This window comes from Delphinapterus leucas, chromosome 3 (assembly GCF_059928025.1).
Source record: "Delphinapterus leucas isolate spDelLeu-1000000601 "Yukka" chromosome 3, BTC_Dleu_Yukka2, whole genome shotgun sequence".
Classification (NCBI taxonomy): Eukaryota; Metazoa; Chordata; class Mammalia; order Artiodactyla; family Monodontidae; genus Delphinapterus; species Delphinapterus leucas.
In genome coordinates, this window is record NC_143131.1 from 55,931,555 (window position 1) to 55,951,039 (window position 19,485).

General features: G+C 45.3%; 1 protein-coding gene across 1 annotated transcript in view; it reads left to right on the forward strand.

The window, feature by feature from the left end:
- Nucleotides 1-5,247: 5,247 nt before the first annotated feature.
- PIK3R1 (phosphoinositide-3-kinase regulatory subunit 1) overlaps nt 5,248-19,485 on the forward strand; it is an 87,165-nt gene continuing 72,927 nt past the window's right edge. The window contains exons 1-2 of the mRNA XM_022596149.3: nt 5,248-5,387; nt 16,372-17,091. Coding sequence (XP_022451857.1) covers nt 16,758-17,091 — 334 coding nt within the window. The 5' untranslated portion in view covers nt 5,248-5,387; nt 16,372-16,757. The remainder of the gene's footprint in view (nt 5,388-16,371; nt 17,092-19,485) is intronic.

The following is a 19,485-nucleotide window of genomic DNA, read 5'->3' on the forward strand; positions in this document are numbered from 1 at the left end:
GAATACTTGTGTAGTTTCCTCCTTTTGGCTATTGTGAACAATGCTGTTCTGAACATTGCATACAAGTATCTATTTGAATCCCTTCTTATTGCGGTTTTAATTTGCATTTCCCTAATAACTAAAGTTGTTGAGCTTCTTCTATACATGAGCTTATTTGCCATCCGTTTGTTTTCTTGGGTAAAGTGTTCAGATCTTTTGTCTATTTTTAAAAACTGTTTTGTTTGCTTTTTAAGAAAATATTGTGTTGTGAGGGTTCCTGACGTATTCTAAATACAAGTCCTTTGTTGGATATATATTTTGCAAATATTCTCTCTAAGATGTGGCTTTTTATTTTCATAACAGTGGCTTTTGAGGAGCAAACATTTCTGATTTTGATGAAATTCAATTTACTGGTTTTCTTCTTTTTATAGTTCATGCTTTTTGTCTCCTAATATCTAAGAAATCTTTTCTAAACCTATATTCTCTTTTAGAAGTTTTATAGTTTCAGCTTTTAAATGTAGGTCTATGATCCATTTCCAGTCAAATTTTTTATATGGTAGGATACCAGGATCAAGGTTCATTTTTCCTTGCACATAGCTTTCCAGTTGCTCCCAGCCTGGTGATGTTTTAGCAGCACTCGTAGACTGGCAGCATTTGTGACCCTGTTGCTCCGTCCTCAAGTCTGGCTCTGACTTAGGCCCTCAGAGGTTCTATCTGAACAACACTTGCATTCTATTCCTTTAACAGTTGCACATATAAGAATTTCATGTTGAGTTTCCTTTAAACCTCCAGACCATTCTCCTTTACTGAGTGCCCACTGTGTACCAGGAAGCCTATTATTTGCCGGAGTTATACAATAATAAAGGTGGCCCTGGCATTCAAGAAAATAACTACACAGAATTTTGTTTGTGTGTCTCATATTTTATCAACTGAGATTACTGTGTTGTAATTTTTTTTTTTAAATCCAGCTTCTTATTACAGGGGATTTTGAGAGCAGATACAGAGTAGAATTAACTGAAACTATCACTAAGGTGGTTCATTTACTTCCATTGCTTGCTGGTTGATTTATTTAGTTTTATTCCCAAAGTATAGAGGACTGAAGAGCTGAAAGAGACAAGAATGCCCAGACCACAGATTATGACCAGGGAACTCTGAGTACAGGTGATTATGATCTTACGTGTTCTCTGGGGGTACAGTCAGGAAGTTGCCTCTCCTTCTAATACCTCAACGTGGTTAACAGCATGTACAAGCTCAGAAATAACAGAATGAGAATTCTAAAACTGTTGGCCTTCTGAATTCTCCCTCTGCTAGGAAGCACTATTCCAGCCAATAATTTGTTCATGCTTCTCTTAATATGTGTTTAACCTGGTTAGCTCACAAAGAGGGGAAAATTTTAAGCTAAGTAATACAAAGATTGATTTTTCTCCCATTTCAGTTATCAGGGCAGGAGATAGGGAAAATAAAAATATTGGACAAAATTCTAGAGTATTTTGCCCCAGGGTTGCTAGCACTGGTATCTCACCCATTACCAACCCTCAGCCATTGAAGGCCTGCAATGTTTGGTGTTGTAGAGAACAGAAGACTCAAAATACATGATCCTTGAGATCAACAGTTTGACCTTCCAACAAGCCCGTTCTCTTCCTGGGTGTGCTTCCTTTTTTTTTTGGACCACTTAATTTTATGATGTACAGCATCCTAAAACTATAAACTACTGGTTGTCATAACGCTTATATGGCCTAACCCAGGTTTCAAAAAATGTTGAGTGAATTGCCATCATTTAATAATTGGGAAACTGCCCATTAAAAATCTGGATTTCCAGCTTCTCTCTGAGAATTGGGAGGCCTGGCAAATCTGGGCTCACATTCCTGTGTGGCCACAGTCAGCTAAACTCTAGTACCAGCTGCTCCCTTTAAGACCAGCCATTTGGGCTCCAGTCTCTCCCCGGCTGGCTTTCCTGATGGCACCTTTCCTACCTGGATTCTTCAAGATGGTGGTTCTTGAACCTGGCTTCAAACTGTCAGGAATCACGTGAGGAACTTTAAAAGCTACTGATGCCTGTGTTGCAATCCTCAAAGATTTTGATATAATCCATCTGTTGTGTAATCCAGGCACTGGGATTTTTATAAGCTCCTCAGGCAATTCCAAAATTGAGGACCCCTGTCTAAGAGCATCTCAAAGTTTAGCTTGCATATGAATCACCTGGGGACCTTATTAAACTGCAGATCGTGATTCAGCATGCATGTCTGGGATTCTGCATATCTAGCAAGCTCCTAGATGGTGTCAGTGCTGCTGGTCTATGAGAAGTAAGGCTTGAAGGCATTTGTCTTTGTTTTGTTTTGTTTTGTTTTGTTTGCGGTACGAGGGCCTCTCACTGTTGTGGCCTCTCCCATTGCGGAGCACAGCCTCTGGACGCACAGGCTCAGTGGCCATGACTCACGGGCCCAGCCGCTTCGCGGCATGTGGGATCTTCCCGGACCGGGGCACAAACCCGTGTCCCCTGCATCGGCAGGCGGGCTCTCAACCACTGCGCCACCAGGAAAGTCCTTTGTTTTATTTTGATTTTGAACCCTAAACTACAGACTTGGGTTTCAAGTCTAATGGAAGCTTATTCTAGCACTCACATTATTGAAGTAGCTGGACTGATGGTGGCAAATGAGAATGTACTACTGGTCCTCTTTGGGAGGGTACATCTCAGCTTGCTGTGGCCACTGAAAACCTTTCGGTGTTAGGGGTCCTTAACTCCCATAGGTCTGCCTTCCAAACCACCTTTGCTGTCACCAATGATACATGAGAACCCTCTCTCCCTTTGGCAAACTGTACCTCCTTTGACATTTTGAGCTCTTTGATGGTGGCACCGCTCTCATCCACCAGTTCCGCTGTTACTGATTGCATGGTAGTGTTTGTGCGTTTATTTGAGCATTTTATTGCAGTGGTTTCAGTTTGTGTTCCCAGATGCCTTAGGCCTGGAGCAATGGTTCTCAAACCCTAGCATGCCACTTGGAAGGTGTATTAAAACAGATCCATAGGCTCCCTCCCCAGTATGTCTGACTCACTGAGGAGAGAATTTGCATTTCCAACAAATTCCCAAGAGGTAATGCCATGGCTGGTCCAAAGACCTAGAGGCACCCTTGGTCTCACCACATGGCTTCTCATAGCAGTTACATTTTTGGAGTCCAGATAAGATTTGATTAAAGGAAAAGGTTATTTTTTTTAAAATTTTTGAATACTGCTGTTTTGGTGACTTTTGCTTTAATTATTTCATAGAAATTAATAGAAAATAAAAATAAATAAAAATTTGAATATTAGTGATATGGCGGGGAGGTATCAATTTAATAAAGATGAAACAAAGACTAAACTTATTCAATTATGGAAAGAGAACCATACTGTCCTATCATGGAACACTCTTTGGACTTATACTATGTGTTCAAATATGACAGAAAAACATTAAAGAAAAAACAACATATACTGGAAATAAGTTGTTGAAGTCTATCTAGAAAAGGAAGCTTGATTAAGGATTTCATGCTATTTTTAGGTTTGGGGGGAATAGAACCCCATTATAGCAGTATATAAATGTCTTTCCAGGAATTCATCGCGTACAAAAGGAGACAGCTGGTGAGGTTTCTTCAGACGCAAGCCTAAAGGAAATACAGCAAACGTCACAGCAGTTACATCTCAGCTTATTGGACCGGATCAAAGAAACTCTCTCACAGGGTGAGACACCTCATTTCATTTATAAAGCTCAGGCAAACAATATATGAGGTCCTTCATTTCACAGGATGGGTGGGAATCATGTAGTTTAGTAAACTTCATATTTACTTTTAGATGAAGTGGATTCTTAAACAAGACAAGTATCTGTCTGCTTTTGTATCTGCACTTCAAGAAATATGCTGTAATAACAAAAATGCAAGGGCCTGAAGACCCTCAAGTAGAACTAACTTGTCCATTAGAATGTGAGTCACCTTTAAGAATGATTATATTTCCTTAGGACAGTCAATAAATTTCAGGATATTCTTTACTTCCAACGCCCAGAGGAATAAAGCACCAAATTCAAAGCTTGACAAAAGTCTAAGTGCTTGGTTTAAAAAAAAAAAAAAGTAATATTCTTGCAAGGAAATTGGGAAAAGGGCTCTAGGGCAAGTAGGCTGGGCGGGTGCAGGTCTCAAAACCGCAAAAGAGGAATCTGGGAAGAGCTTTTTAAAAAGCGGACTCAACATGTTTTCACGGGCGAAAGAGGAACAGAGGGTGCTGGCATCCCATCCTACTGTCAGAGGAAGGTTCGAATCAACGTCAGATTTTTCTTGAGCAACTAAAATAATGACGACTAGCTGAAGAGGGTGCATTTGAAAATTAACAAATTTAAGGAACCGTACAAGTCACATGCGCTTCCTCCACCGACCCCATGAGCAACCAAGGGGCCACGGTCTGCCTGAGCGACCTACATTTGCTCTGTCATCTCAGGACTGCGAGGGATCAGCCAGCGTGCGCCCTCCTCATAAAACTCTGCCCTGCTGGCGGGCCGGGCCGGCTCCCGGTGGCGGCAGTGCCAGCCAGGCTCCTGGAGTTCTAGGCAGGCTGCGGGCGCTCGTCCCTCCGCTTCACCCTTTCACCCCTCCTTCACCCCCAGGCGCTACGCGGGGTGGCGAGGATTTTCCGCCCACTCCCGCGGCCGCGCTGGCGAGGCCATGAATTGCAGGGCCTCCCGGCTTTGGCGAGCCTGGAATCCGAGTCCTCCCCGTCCCGGCCACTCCGCTGGGGCGCTGGGGGCTCGAAAGAGGCTGGGGTTTGTTTCAAGACACTGCGATTAGAGACGCAGCTTCTAAGTCTGAATTTGTCCTCGATCTTCCCCAGACCCGCCGCCTCTGGTCTCGAAGACGCCCGGCAGCCGGCTCGGTCGCAGGCGGGCAGCAGCCTGGCCGGCCCGGAGGGCGCAAAGCCAGAGCGCTCGGCCCGGCAGCCCAGGGCATCCCCGCGGCTGGGGGCGGAAGGCGAGCCCGGCAGCAGGAAAGGTTCGCAGGGCCGGAGCTCCACCCGGCTGGCCGCCGGGCTCGGGGGCCCGCAAAGTGAACGGCGGCGGCGGAGGGCGCGGGGCCAGCGGAGAGGGGCGGAGACGCGGGCGGCGGTTGGCGCGGGCTCGGGGGCGGGGCGCGCGGGGCGGGGCCGGAGGCGGGGCCGGCCGCCGGGCGCTGGAGCTGCCGGCGCACGGAAAGGAGTCGCGAGCAGCTGGAGCGGAGTTGGAGGAAGCGGCGGCCGCGGCCGGGGCGGCGGGGAGCGGGTCGGGAGACGGCGAGCTTGGGTCGGGAACGGCTGGCGGGTCGGAGCCTGGTCAGGGGCGCATCGGAGCCGTGCGCGCAAGAGGCTGCCGCTGCAGCCTGGGCCCCGCAGAGGAAGGAAGCCGGCCGGCGGGGGAGGTAGGCGGCAGCAGCGGGTCCGGGTGTGTGCTCGGGAGGGGGAGGCGGTGCGTGCGCGCGCGGCTACCGCCGCTCTCTTCCTGTCACCAGCAGCCGCTTCTCCTTCTGCAGAGCCGAGCCGGGGGAAGCGAGCCGGCCGCCGTCCACCCTGCCGCCGGCATCTCCCGCCCGCCGTGCAGCCGCGGGCCCTACTCGCGGCCAGCGTCCTGCGTGCTCCCGGCCACCTCGCGGCTCCCGTTTCCCTAGTCCTCTTCCGAGCGGGTTGTGCGTGCCGCCGGGCGCATTCGTCCCTGGAGTTGCAGGCGAAGTCGGGCTTCCGCCACCCCTCCGTCACCTCACGCTTCTGTGGGTCCCCACTGTCGCCTTGCTGCAGTTTTCCGGCGCCTTTCAGCAGAGGAGAGCGCCCTGACCGCTGCCTTTGCGTTAGCGGGAAGGAGCTATGCCTTCCCCCGCGCCCTCCGGCTGCACCCGGGTTGCTGCCCGGGCCCTTCCCCGGGGCGAGCGGGGCGGCGGGGGTCCCCGGAGCTAGCCCCCAGCCCCCGCCCTCCGAAGTTCGCCTCCCTCCTCTTCCGGGGTGGGGGAAGTGCGCCTCGGGGCGGCCGGTCGCTGGGACCCTAACTCGGCGTGTGGTGCCGACCGGGCCTGGGCAGGTTGTTGGAGGCAGACTTAATGGGGTCTTGGAACAGCCCGGAAATCCAGGTTTTTTGTAACGCGGGGCGAGGCTGGAGGGACCGGCCCAGCAATATGGAGCCGGCTAGAGAGAGCGAGAGAGCGTGCAAACCCGAGCTGAAAGATCGTGGGGAATTGTCTGGAATCCACAGTTCTCACACTCACTTCCCAAGGGCAGAAACTGCCCCGCAGATCACAAGACAAAGAGAACAGGAAAGCTCAGGCCAACCGCTCCAGTGCAGAAATGTACTTTGGTAACCAGAATTCGATCATGAAATGTAAGGGTGTGAGCGGAATGGCTGTTACATGTTGAATGCAGAATGTGTGTGGACTGGATTTGGGGAAATTCTTCTGCTTCTCTGGGCGCAATTAAGATCAGAAAGGTCTCACTTACACCGTTAATCCCTGGTTGGAGCTGCAGCACTGTTAGTATCTGAGTATGAGTTTACTCTGTTTGGGGGTTTTGCGACTTTAGAAGTGATAGGGGTTTGGGGGGCTTTTTTTTTTGTTTGTTTTTCAGTTCTTTTCCTCTTTGTCAGTGCGAAGTACGAATGGATAAAGCAGTTCCGGGTTTTGAATACAGCATAAGATTGTCATTTCAGTGTGATGGGGCTGGAGTTTTAGTTGTTAGGCGGGACATTCACAAAGTAAGTGACCCAGGGGTTATGTGGAATGGTTTTTGTTTGTTTGTTTGTTTTTTAATATTTCATTAGCTTGTCTTGCGTTTGGCAGCTTTAAAGATGGTTAGGTATAAGCTAGAAAAGGTCAGAGTAGGAAGACAAGTTTATTTCTGAGACAGGCTATCAGTAATGGGGCAGATCATCAGGAATTGGGTGACTTCTGCACAGAAGGCCACAAACATCTTTTATCGTTGTAAGAGAAAAAAAAAGCACCCTCGTAGCCATAATTTTTTGATAGATTACACTGTCTTGAAATAAACAGCTTTTAAAAAGCATAGATGATAGTCTTCTTAGAAACAAAAGTTCTTAAACTTTGGGAATGTTTTGGTCATTACAAAGAAAATAGCCTGAGTGATTTTGTGGGGGGATCCCTCTTCAGGTTGGGAAGGTGTGTTTGGTTCAGAATCAGGCTTAAACTGGAAAGGCTGGTGGAGGAGGCTCCCTGCCTTGCAGAAGTGTTGGGTTATGTCACTGCTGGCCTCTTCAGCTTTGATATGACAATTGCAGCTAGCGAGTTGTACCTTTTCCCTAGGAGTGTATAGATTGTTGTGGTTGGAAGAAAGTTTTATATGTCTGATACTGGCTTTCAAAGCGTGATGTGCGTTTGCTTTATAACTTTCATCTTGATTCGGGAGCTTGTCAGTGGCATAGCAGATAATTTGCATTGTACACACTACTGTCTGCTGTTTTATCTGTTTTTGTAAAATGACGGTGTCACTGTGTCTTCTCACCTCTGTGATGCTGATAGCCAATGTGAAAAAGCATGTCACTCCCCATTGATTAATTATATTGTCTTTCCATAGCTGTTCCTTTAAATTTCACCTTATTAAGAACAGTAAATCCCCACAACATTAAGTTGGTTTTGGGAAACAGAAGTGGTACAATAAGTCATAGGTGATACGTATTTTGGTTATGGACAGGGATGATGGTAGTACGCATTTATTTGCTGGAAATGTTAAATGCGTCTAAACTGGTTTTTGAAGGGCTTTGGTATCTTCAGTGCAAGCCTGCTCCACTTGCTCAAATTTTGTGTCATTAAGAGTGTTGCCCATATATTTAATTAAAATTTTCCATGAATGCCCCGTAATTCTTAGGCTAACGTGTTCGTCAGAATCTCCTTTTTTTTCTTAGGTAGTTCAAGGGAGTATGCTAAAAAGGCATCCACTCTGAAAGATTGTCCACACACTCATTAAAACAGAAACAATTCTAGTTCAGCTCTCACTGTGTTTGCATTTTGTCATATGCAAAATGAGTTTTAGTGAATAAAGAGATGGTCAGTGAGCACATTGAAAATAAAATGATTTCATGGTCAGGTAGAATATAGAAAGCTGAGATCATGTTTGCATTTGGTGTTTTGCTTTTAATTCTCCCACAACTGGGGTATACACAATGCAGAAGAAAAAGGGAAGTGCCTTTTTCAGTATATTATACATTTAGATGGGCTCCCCACAGCTCTTCTGTCTTTTGGAGGATACAGGGATTTGCCAGTGAAGGCAAGAGAATGGAGCATCTTACTGAAGCCCTCAGAAAACAAGAAGTTACTTATCAATGGAAGGAAGAGATTATCACTTCGTTTTTACCTTAGAAGGCGTAATATCAATTATATAACAGCTTTTAATAAAAAGAACTTATGTTGTCATTGATTTTAAAAATATTCATCCTATTTCTTGTTTTTGTCCCCCGTCTCCTCCACCTACACCCTAATGTGATTACCTGCCATGGTTCTGCCAACCCTCTTATTGGAATTACTTGCTTAAGAGAGTGGCAATTAAAGGCCATTTCATGTACGTTATGCCAAAGCAGCTGAAAATAGACTATGTAATTACTCCTAAACTTGTCTGTTTGGGTGATATTAAGGGTTTTGCCTGTTTATTTATTTGAAAGGATAGAATGAGTGTAGTGTACCTTTTGCTTTAAAAAAAAAATCTACTATAAAAACATCTTTGGAGATTGTATCCTTCCAACATTGTTTTCCTTAAAGTGAATCCAATAGGTACCCCCAGGCACCTGTAATCAAAATAGTTTTCACCTTAACGATCACCCAGAGAGTACTGCGAGTACTGCGATCACGGGAGCCTAGCAAAAGTGAGGAGACTCGAGCAGTGTGTGGAGAGAGTGAAGAAAGCAAGGTGCCTGGGCCGGGCTGGAGTGCTTTGCCCCTCTCCTTTTTGGCTGGACCCCCAGTGGTCTAGCCCCGGCGCTCAGCCCCAGGATCTAGGGCTGTAACAGGAGGACGCTGCTGCCTTCAGTCCCTGGAGGACTGCATGAGTGCTGTCACCTTTCCTCTTTGAGGGCAGCTAGGGAGCAGCCACCAAACCCTGCTGGAGAGGAGTGTTGTCCCCTAACTCCACCCCCTGCCTCATACCACCCTCTCACACAGCCCTGGCCCCTCCCAGGTCTCCTTTGCCCTGACCTCTATAGAGCCACCCTCTGCCTCAGGACTAGATGGGCAAAGTCCACAAGCAGCCCTTATCTGTCTATCTATTTACTCTGAAAAGAAGTTAAAGAAACAGTGGAGAGGTTTATTTTGGCTAGCTTGAGGATTCTTTCAGTAGACTTTGCAGCATTTAGAGGCAGGGCAAAAGAAAATTCTTGGCAAATGTTCTGGTTTTAAAATGAATTGTATAAGTGGTAGTAAGTGGCAATCAATATTAATAGTAATGACAGTAGTAACAATACTACTACTATAGCTGTGGTTTACTAGCCATGTGACTTAAAGCAAATTATTTTACTTCTCTGTGCTTATTTTCCCATCTGTAAAATGGAGATGGTAATCACACCCACGATGGTTGTAATTAAATGAGTTGACATATGCAGAACCGGAAGAAGCGTGCCTGGCCCCCAATAAGCACTGTGTTGGTCTTAAGCAAGCTCTGATTATCAAGCATGGAGTGCAGTCTTTGTATAAATAATTTCCTTTACTCTTCATAATAAATAGGGGCACGGAGAGCTTTAAGTAACTTGCCCAAGTTTAAAAATTTAGGCACCAATGGGGACAAGCATCTTTGAGGGTGAAACCCAGTGCTTATACTCACCTTCTTGCTAAGGATTTTACACAGTAGCGTTGTATTTTCACAAGAGGGGGGACTCTAGATTGTCTGCTTGTCTGCTTTAGTCCTCCCACTCCATGGCCATCTCCTCAGGGCTTCTTCCCCGGGATGATGCAGAGAACTAGAATGGTCCTTCCCATGGCCTTTTCTGGGTGATGGGATATGTTTCTCAGGCTCTGGAAGCCACAGCCTCCCTGTGGTGACCACTGAGCCTCAGAACTGCCTCCAGCTGGGCCTGTGTCTCTGCCGCTCGGCAGTGCTCCGCTATCCCATCACTTTGGTTTCTGCAGAGCCCTGTGTCCTTGTTGTTTGACCGGGGCTTGTCCTGTCCCCCCACCCCCATGCCCCCAACCCCCAGAGGGCTTGCGGGCAGGAGTTGTGCCCTAGGTGCCCTGCTTCCCCCCACAGTGCAGACCCAGCCCTGAGCGCGGCAGCCTGGGACACATTCTGGTTGGTTTGAAAAATGAATGGAGATACTTGAGGACTGTGGCTTGGGGCTTCCTCCGAGCCCATCATTTTATTTTGTTTTAACTGAGGTAACATTTACATCCCATAAAATTTTACCCTGAGCCCATCATTTTAGCTTGAAATTCATTATGTTAGTAGGAAATTTTAACTGTTCAGCTTGATTTTCATGATTTCCAGGACACTATTTGAAAGGTAAAAAGAGTTTTAAATAATGAATTGTGCCTTTTGTTTTTTAAAAAGGCTGTGTGGATTTAGTTAGGGAGCTTGCCCTACTCAGAGCTACCACACTGAGGATGGAGAGGTGAATTATAGGTCTGGGGGCCCAGGAACCTCTCTGCAGCTTTGCAGCTGGATTGAAAGTCCATTCTGTGCTGGGACCCAGGGCCAAACTGCTGATTTCAGGGCAGGATAGAATCACACGATCAGGCTATATTCTTGATTTATTTAAAGCGATTTGAAAATATCCTTTATTCCTGCCTCCCCACCAAGTTTGCTAAATCCCCGTCCTTTGTGAAAGGGGAATGAGTAAGTCAACAAAGTCAGAGGACTTTTCAAAGAATTTTGTTTGGTTCTTTGCCCAAATGCCTGCGGGTTAGAGGGTTTAAATTGAAAATTTACTTTCAAGCAGTTGTACATTAAAAAGTCATGGATTGCTCCTTGTCGGGCATCAGAAACAACTTTATTCTGAGGAACAGAATGGGAATTGGTTGGTGTTTTAGCAGAGAGAGAAAAATCTGTCTTCCGAGTAATGGTATTGCAGGCAGTCTGTAAAAGGCTTGAAAAACAGGAGCAACATTTTTCCCGTGAAGGACCTTTTGAACTGCTGCCTATGATGTTCTGTATGAGTAAGTTAATTTGTTATTTGTTCCTAGGACTCCTTTATACCTTTTGTTACAGTAACTTAGGTTATGCACTGTCTTGGAGCATATGTCATAAAACTGCCTTGGTTATTTGAAAACATTAGATTATCCACATATAAAAATCTTAACTGGGGAAATAATTCTGTTGAAGCTGGCTGGAAACATTTCAATGAACAGGTGTATGTAGCCAAAGAGGTTGGAGGGGTAAGCTTGTGAATCTGGGCACCATGTAGTTTCAGCTCCACACTGATCACAGGAGAGTGATCTAGGCACTACCAGTGCCCCAGTCTGCTGCTCTGTGGGTGAGAGAGAAATTTGAGGGTGAGAGAAAAGAGAACTTGCCAGTCCTCTAAATGTGATAGCCCTGGTGACTGTGGACGATGCTTCACATACCCCCCCCCCCAAGGAGGAGCTGGGCTGTTAGAAATTGTGCAGTGAGGGGCCTGGGGTAGCAGCAGGGGGCATAGATGCCAAGAAGCATGTAGGTGACAGAAGCTGAAGCTTGTAGAGCAGAAATGGGCAGGATTCCAGAAGAGGGCAGCCTTCCAGAAGTGATGTGCCCAGTATTCTTTGATTCACTAGTTCATGGACTTCTTTGGCAAGGATGCATCTTAATGAAGTCTCTTTGGAAGAAAATCTGTGTGGTCCAAGTTGCTGAGTCTCAGACTGAGGGCACTCCTGCTGAGTTATAATGGCTTCTTTTTGTGCAGGTGTTTTTGTGAAAGAGTCACAAACACTATCGGTAAGGCCACCGTCACAGAGAGCAACAAGCAGACCTTCAAGATAAATCTGAGAGGTCAGAGTGTGCAAGCAAGGAATCTGCGCCATTGACCCCATGTATATATCTGGGCCGTCCTGGGGCATCCGAGCAAGCTGAGTTTGGGCAGTAGGTTTTTTTTCTTTTTTTGCGGTACGCGGGCCTCTCACTGCTGTGGCCTCTCCCATTGCGGAGCACAGGCTCCGGAGGCGCAGGCTCAGCAGCCATGGCTCACGGGCCCAGCTGCTCCGCGGCATGTGGGATCCTCCCGGACCGGGGTACGAACCCGCGTCCCCTGCATCGGCAGGCAGACTCCCAACCACTGCGCCACCAGGGAAGCCCTGGGCAGTAGGTTTTAAGGTGTTAAAAGTGGTGGCTCTGGAGCCAGACTGCCTGGATTTGAACTCTAGTTACACCTCGCCCTTGGTGAGTGCTATCATGGCCAAGATATCACAGCCAAGACACTAAACTCTCCGCACCTCGTTTTCCTCCTATGTAAAATGAGAATGTTGATAGTACCCATCTCATGGTTACCTTGAGTATTGAACATGTTAATACACTTATAGCTCCCACTGAATATTCGATGGTGATGATTGAATGGGTTAATACACCTATAGCTTCCAGTGTTTAGTGACGACGACAGTGGCAGCCATTAAAATGGGCATGGCCGTCAGGAGAAAGTGTACACTGTGCAGCAGGGGAGGGCCGCCCCCCTCTAGCCAAGGCCTCTCTGCACCTCCCCATGGGATGCGCTCCACTCACCACCCCATGGCTAGTCAGCGCTCCCTTTCTTTTTTTTTTTTTTTTTTGCGGTACGCGGGCCTCTCACTGCTGTGGCCTCTCCCGTTGCGGAGCACAGGCTCCGGACGCGCAGGCTCAGCGGCCATGGCTCACGGGCCCAGCCGCTCCGCGGCATGTGTCCAGCATCTTCCCGGACCGGGGCACGGAGCCGTGTCCCCTGCATCGGCAGGCGGACTCTCAACCACTGCGCCACCAGGGAAGCCCAGCGCTCCCTCTTAATTGGCACTGCATCATGGCTGACCTTGGACTGTTTGGATTGGTCTTCCTGGCCTTGACGGTGGAGTCGCGGAAGATGAGTTGTGTGTGCTGCCTATGGGCCAAGAGTCATAGAAGATCTGGGCTTCTCTTGGTCAGCTGAGGGCCCAGAGTTCTGCATAGGATTCTTCTGCACAGAAAGTGAGGTGGTTCTTACAGACGGTGAGGGAGGGGGACTTTGTAGAGACAGGTAGATCTCTGGCATCTATGGCGGGAATTGTTACTCTAAAGTCTGGTCTTGCTGAAGTCTTTGGGTTCCTCAGGGTTCTTTATCTCCTTGCAGGGATTTAGCCTCAGGCCAATGTAAACACAGTTTTTAGGTTTGTAATACCTTGCGCAGAACTGGATCTTTTCTTACTGCAGTGTCCCCTGGTGAGGGACATGCATAGCTACATAGGTGCGCCGTGAGCAGGGCTTGGCGATTGCTGAGAGCCGTGTAGCTGGGAGAGGAGGAATTGAGGTGGACAGAGTAGGGGAATTATTATACTCCCCATTCTGTTAAGAATCTCACCAAACTGGCCTCCTGGGCTGTTGAAATAGAGGAAGACATAGGCAGCAGCTGGCGGAAAGATCTACCCAGCCTACTAGTTGAGGATTTTTTTTTTTTTTCAAAAAAACATACATTGCCAGGAAAAGCTAACAAAAATTTCAAGGCAGATTTGGAGGAATTAAATTATTCTCAGGCATATTGCCTGGTTTCCAGGCATTTAGGGATATGTAAATTTTCATGTTCTGTGTCTCATTTGTAACAGAGTACATTAGTACTAAAAATGGGATTTGCTAGTTCTACATTTTCTTGTGAATTTATGCAGCGAATATTTAATTTGATTCTGGATCTAGCAAAAGGAGAGGCTGTCTTCAAACATAACATAGTTTATTTTTCTCATATGCTCTGCTGGCTGCTTTAATTTTTTTTCTCTGCCAACTGAAATACAAAGTAGAATACTACTGCAAATTAATATTCTTGCTACACAAAGATCTCCAGTGTTTGTTTTTCCTTCTTTTAATATGTAACTCTCCTAAGAGCGTTATTGTATTACAGCTAAGAGGCTTTAGCCATGTAAAGTTGAATACTTTACACTTCTGAATGCCAGCATAACAATTAATCTGTGATTAGATTTGCTTCTTAAGATGCCTACGCCGCAGAGTGCCTATAATAATAAACTTCTAAAGGGCTCCATTCTTGAAAACTTATAAAAGCTCTCTTTGACATAGCGCACCGAAATTGTGAGGCTATTGTCTTTATTGCTTTATTGTTCAGCCAGCTTAACTGAAACCTTGAGTTTGCTTTTCCTCTTTCTAACAAAGATAACGTGGAGAAATGAACGGAGCACATAGTGTGTCCGTGTGCACATTGTTCTCTACTGTTCTAGCAGCTATCCAAGCTGCCTTACTGCCTCTCTAACTTAAAGAGCCTCTGACTCTCTAAGCCCTCTGCCTCTACTAGTTTAAAAAAAAAAAAAGAAAAAACTTGCATTTCCGTTTCCCCCCTCCACTGAGCTTATCTTCATAGTGTGATCTGCAGCCACCTCTACTTTCTTTTTATTCCTTAACTCCTTAAACTCTGGTTACTCTCCTCAATACTACTAGACTAGAGTGGGCTTTCTCAAGTCCGTGATGATTCCACTGTGGACAAAAGCCCCAGATGACCTAGCCCTGCCTGTTTCCCACTTCCAGAGGCCCCTGCAGGATTTAGTCTTAGAGATCACCTTTTCCTACCTGAACCCTCTTATCCCTTGTTTCCAGGACGTCGCATTGTCTTCAGACCTTGACTTTCCCTCCTCAATGGCATTCATTGAACCTTGATGTTGGGTCCTTGGATCTTTTTTTTTTTTTTTTTTTACTTTTAATATTTTCCCTCTGAGTCCCTTCATTCCATTGAGCTTGGCCTTGCCTTATATGCGGCTGATTACCAAACCTCAGGTGTGTTTCCTCTCCTGAATCACAGACCAGGTCTTCAACGATCCACGCTTCCATTTGGATGCCCAGCATCACCGTTAGCCCATCAGGCCTCCTGGCTTCCCTTTGCCTGCTACTGGTAGCTACATTCTTGTGAGCTCAGGATCAGGCACCTTTTGCTTCTCCCTTTCTTTTTCTTCTTCTTTTGTAAAAAATATATATCATTTTCATTGCTTTTTAAGAAAGGAATCAACGTAAAATTAAAACAGTAATCAACGTTGGGATAAAAGAGAACGTGCGAGAGAGAGAAGTTTTTCCTTTTTATTTTGTTTTTCCTTTTTATTTTGTACTTGTATTTTCTGTACAATTTATACTTTCTATTTTACTTTTTTGCTAGGAAGGTACCAACAGAATGACCTATGCTCTGCTATTATGTACTAAGTTTTGTGTCTTTATTTCTTTGGCTTAAAAATACTAATATGTTGCTAAACAGACACACAGGTCAGTGTATCTCTCTGATTATCTCATGTCATGCAGAAATGAATTCTAAAATAGCTGGCAGAGCGGATCATCTTTAAGGTCCAGCAGTCAGCTAGTACCTTGAACCTTGGCTCGGCCCTCCAGCCTGGCAAGAGCCCCTGCCTCTTGGCTTCTCTGCCATCCTCTGTTTCTCATATGCTGCAGTCTGTCCGTCTCCCCAACCAGGATCCAGTACCCAGTACCGTGTGCTTCTCTCTCTCTTGATCCATTTTTCAGCATTGCCACATCCCACACATGCTTCTTTCTCCCTTACTTCAGTCCTCCTTTCCGTACCTTCTGCTGCCACTTTGGCTCATGCCTTCATGGCCACTTGCCCAGATGGCTGCAAAACACCTTTCATGGCTTTCCTCTTCTGTCCCTACGCCAGTCCCTTCCACGCACCAGGATTAGACTGAGGTTCTTCAAGTGCCGCTCTGGTCTTGTTGTTCCCCTCTCTCCAAGCCTCTTTCCAGCTCCCCATTGTAGATTGCATCACTCATAAACTCAACACGGGCGTGTGTGATGTTTGTTATACAACCCCTGCTTATCTTTCTAACCCGGACGTGATGTTCCCTCTTTGGCTTCACACATACCGGTCTGCCTGTTCTAGCTCTTCCCAGAATATGACAAGTGCTTCATCACATCTGTACCTAAGATCATGCCACACGTTCTCTTCTGTCTTCAGATGCCTGCAGCGAGATGTGGTCTCTCCCTTGTTTGAACTCCCTAGCGTTCAGTCTCTGCTCTCTTATGACATTTACCTAGTGTTATAGATCCTTGTGTCCTGTCTTATCTCTGAGATGTTGCCACATTCCAGCATCCCTCCCACCCTGCCGAGTGTTCTTAGAAGGCTGGGACTGCCTGCCTCACTAATCTTTGTTGTGTATACCATGTCAAGCAAAAGCATACTGGCCTGTGTATGTCTGCCAGGTTGATTAAGTACTTGTTGAATGGAAGTCGAAATTCAGATTCACACAGATGGCCAAGTGTGCCGTTGATTCATAAGTCTTGTTTTCCCTTTGCTAGGTGCAGCTCGCATGTGGTGTGTGCCATAGTCAAATCAGATGACAGATGGACAGTGTGACAAGAGTGTCAGAAAGGATCGGGCCTCGAAGGGAGAGTCAGCCCCGAGTCAATGTGTTGACGAGTTGCTGAAAAGGAAGCCGGTGGGAAGACTGCGACCACAGAGGAAGTGAGCCCTGACTTCAGTCACACCCTTGATGGAGGACAGATGGACGGCCGGATGGCCAATCACCTCTCCTCTTAAACCTTTGGAGAGTTATCCTTTATCCCCTGCTGGACGTGTATTAGGAATCCTAACACACTCTCTGAATTCACTTTCCATAGAAACGTCAGGTTAGACTGCAGTGTGCAGCCAGCCTCAGCTGTCGCATGGTCGCAGGTCTGCAGCCATGAGTGCCGAGGGGTACCAGTACAGGGCGCTGTACGACTATAAAAAGGAGCGGGAAGAAGACATTGACTTGCACTTGGGGGACGTACTGACTGTGAATAAAGGGTCCTTAGTAGCTCTTGGATTCAGTGATGGACAAGAAGCCAGGCCTGAAGAAATCGGCTGGTTAAATGGCTATAACGAGACCACTGGGGAGAGGGGGGACTTTCCGGGAACTTACGTAGAATACATTGGAAGGAAAAAGATCTCACCGCCCACACCAAAGCCCCGGCCACCTCGACCCCTTCCTGTTGCACCAGGTTCTTCAAAAACTGAAGCAGACAGTGAGCAGCAAGGTCAGTATTGATGAGTGATCGCTTCATGACTGCTTTTTTTTTTTTTTTTAAAGGAAAAGTCTCACGTTGGTTGAGCTGGGCTGAAACGGTCTGGGCAAAAGTTGTTCTGGCAACTTTACCTGAATTTGTGTATGGTGCATAAAAGTTTGGTCAATCATTACATGGCTAGAAATTTGTGTTTGTGGGGTGGAGAGTTGTTATAAAACTAGGGTGGTGATATCTGAGAACCTTTTCAGTTAGCGTCTCAAAACACTATTATTAGAGTTGCCGTGGAATTAAACACCTTTTGCATTCTTATTCTTGTAACTGGTATTATATACCTAAATAATCATTTTGGGAAAGTAGAGGGTAAGTCTAATGTAAGTATATTTAACATTAATTTGATCTGCATGGAAAATGGAGAGAGTAATAAAATGACCACAGAACTCAACAGAGAAGAAACCATTGCTTTTGTAACCTGGTGTCTACCTCTTGGTTTCCTCTCCAGGAATACTGGCTGAAGCTGAAACTCTATCCTGTAGTTAGTGTAGGCGCACAGAGAGTCCTCTTCCTGCCTGGGTAGTGTCATCTGTAGCATTAATGCCAATAGTGTGCTTGGCCTTCATGAGAAAAAAAAAAAAAATCACTGAATATTTTTCTCAAGTGGAAAACACCTTGATCCAAAGCCCACTCATTGTTCATTGGAGATGGTCCCCACTTCAGCTCTGAGCACAGCTGTTCCTTAAGGTATTTCTTCTGTTCAGTTTCACACAGAGACAAGCCTTTTACTCCGCTTTGCTGTTAACAGCCTTGTCAGATCATTCATTTCTTCACTGGTAAATCTCAAGCATTGTTCCCCCTGTATAATCTTTTTCCCAGAGAATGAGAAAGGCGTGGAAAGATGTGTTTCAAATGGGTGGACTCAACTGCGGTGGTTATGTGTCAAGTAAAACTGACTGTGGGCATCACAGTGTATTTCTGGAAGAGATCCTGTTCCTATTGTGTCTTCTTTAATGTTGGCTTATTTTAGCGCAAATGAATGAGGTACCGGGAGTGAAGAAGCAGAATGCAAGGGTAAATGGAATTGGGAATATTTTATAAATGTCGAAGAACTCACTAAGGATACTTGAAGGGAAGAGCTTTTCTCTTCCCATCCCAACCCAAAAGGGATACTTGTTTCATAAACATTATACTGTACTTTAGAAATAATATTCAAATGATATGTTTTACTTGACAGTTCAAAAGCAAAAGTTAGGTTTTTTTCTAGATGAATCAAAAAAACTTGACTCTGAAAGTTTTTTGTATATATGTAATATATATACGATTTTGTCATTTTATATATATATGTGTGTATATATATATATATATATATAATTGTATATAATTTTGTCAACCATTGTGTTTCTTGCATAGTTTCACTTAGCTGAGGGGAGGTATATACATAATTGTTTTTTCCTACCAAACTACATATTTTTAATTTGACTTTTGATTTTTTAAGTTAGATACACTTCCTAATATGTAGTCTAATTCAAAAGGAAGAATGATATAATTTCTCCTGGCATACAAAAGATTACAGACTTATAAAAATATCTGAGTCAGGTCAGAAAAGATTATTTAAAAGGGGTACCTTGTCAAGATTAGGGACAAAAAGATTTTGTAAAAATAGCTTCTAAACAAAAATTGCATTTGATATTTTCATTTGGATATAGTATACGGAAAAGCAGGTCTTTCCTTAAAAATGATTTTCTCTTTGTAGGATCTAAACTATTTTATAACGCTTTCTTTCTCACGTAATGTGGTAACAACTGAGATTTTTAACAGCTTTTTCTTTTTTTTTTTTTAATACATAGAAAGAGTAAAATGAAATATTTTAGCAGAGTTTAAGAAAGAGACCCACGGTAATGTGCATTAAAGTATTAGAGCAGGCCTGAATATAAATGAGAAATTAGGAGCAATTGAAAGGTTGAAAAGACAGTATGGGGGTGTTGGGTGGGGAGTTGAGGTACTAAATATTAGATTTTCTAGAAATGTTACTCTTGCATTCTCATTTAAATTTGATTCCTATGAAATGAGGATTCCACAGCTCCTGCTAGTTGCATGTCAAATTGATATGGAAAGTAGTTGTAAGGACAGACTTATTTGTTGGAACCTGTGGGGCTTTAATTTCTTTTGCCTGAGGGTGTGTTTATTTGAAAAGTGTTTGCAGGGACAAATTATATGAAGGTGAGAAATGATAGTACTTTTCTCTTACTGTAATTGAATTCTTTCGCCTTTTTTTCCTTTTTACTCCCTCACCTTACTTAGCCTGTTTTTCATGTTTGACTGTATTTTATTGAGAAGGTTACCCCGGTGACATGCAGGTCTCTTTTGCGGAGGGAGTGTTATGGGGACAGTGGGCACGCCCCCGAGATGAGC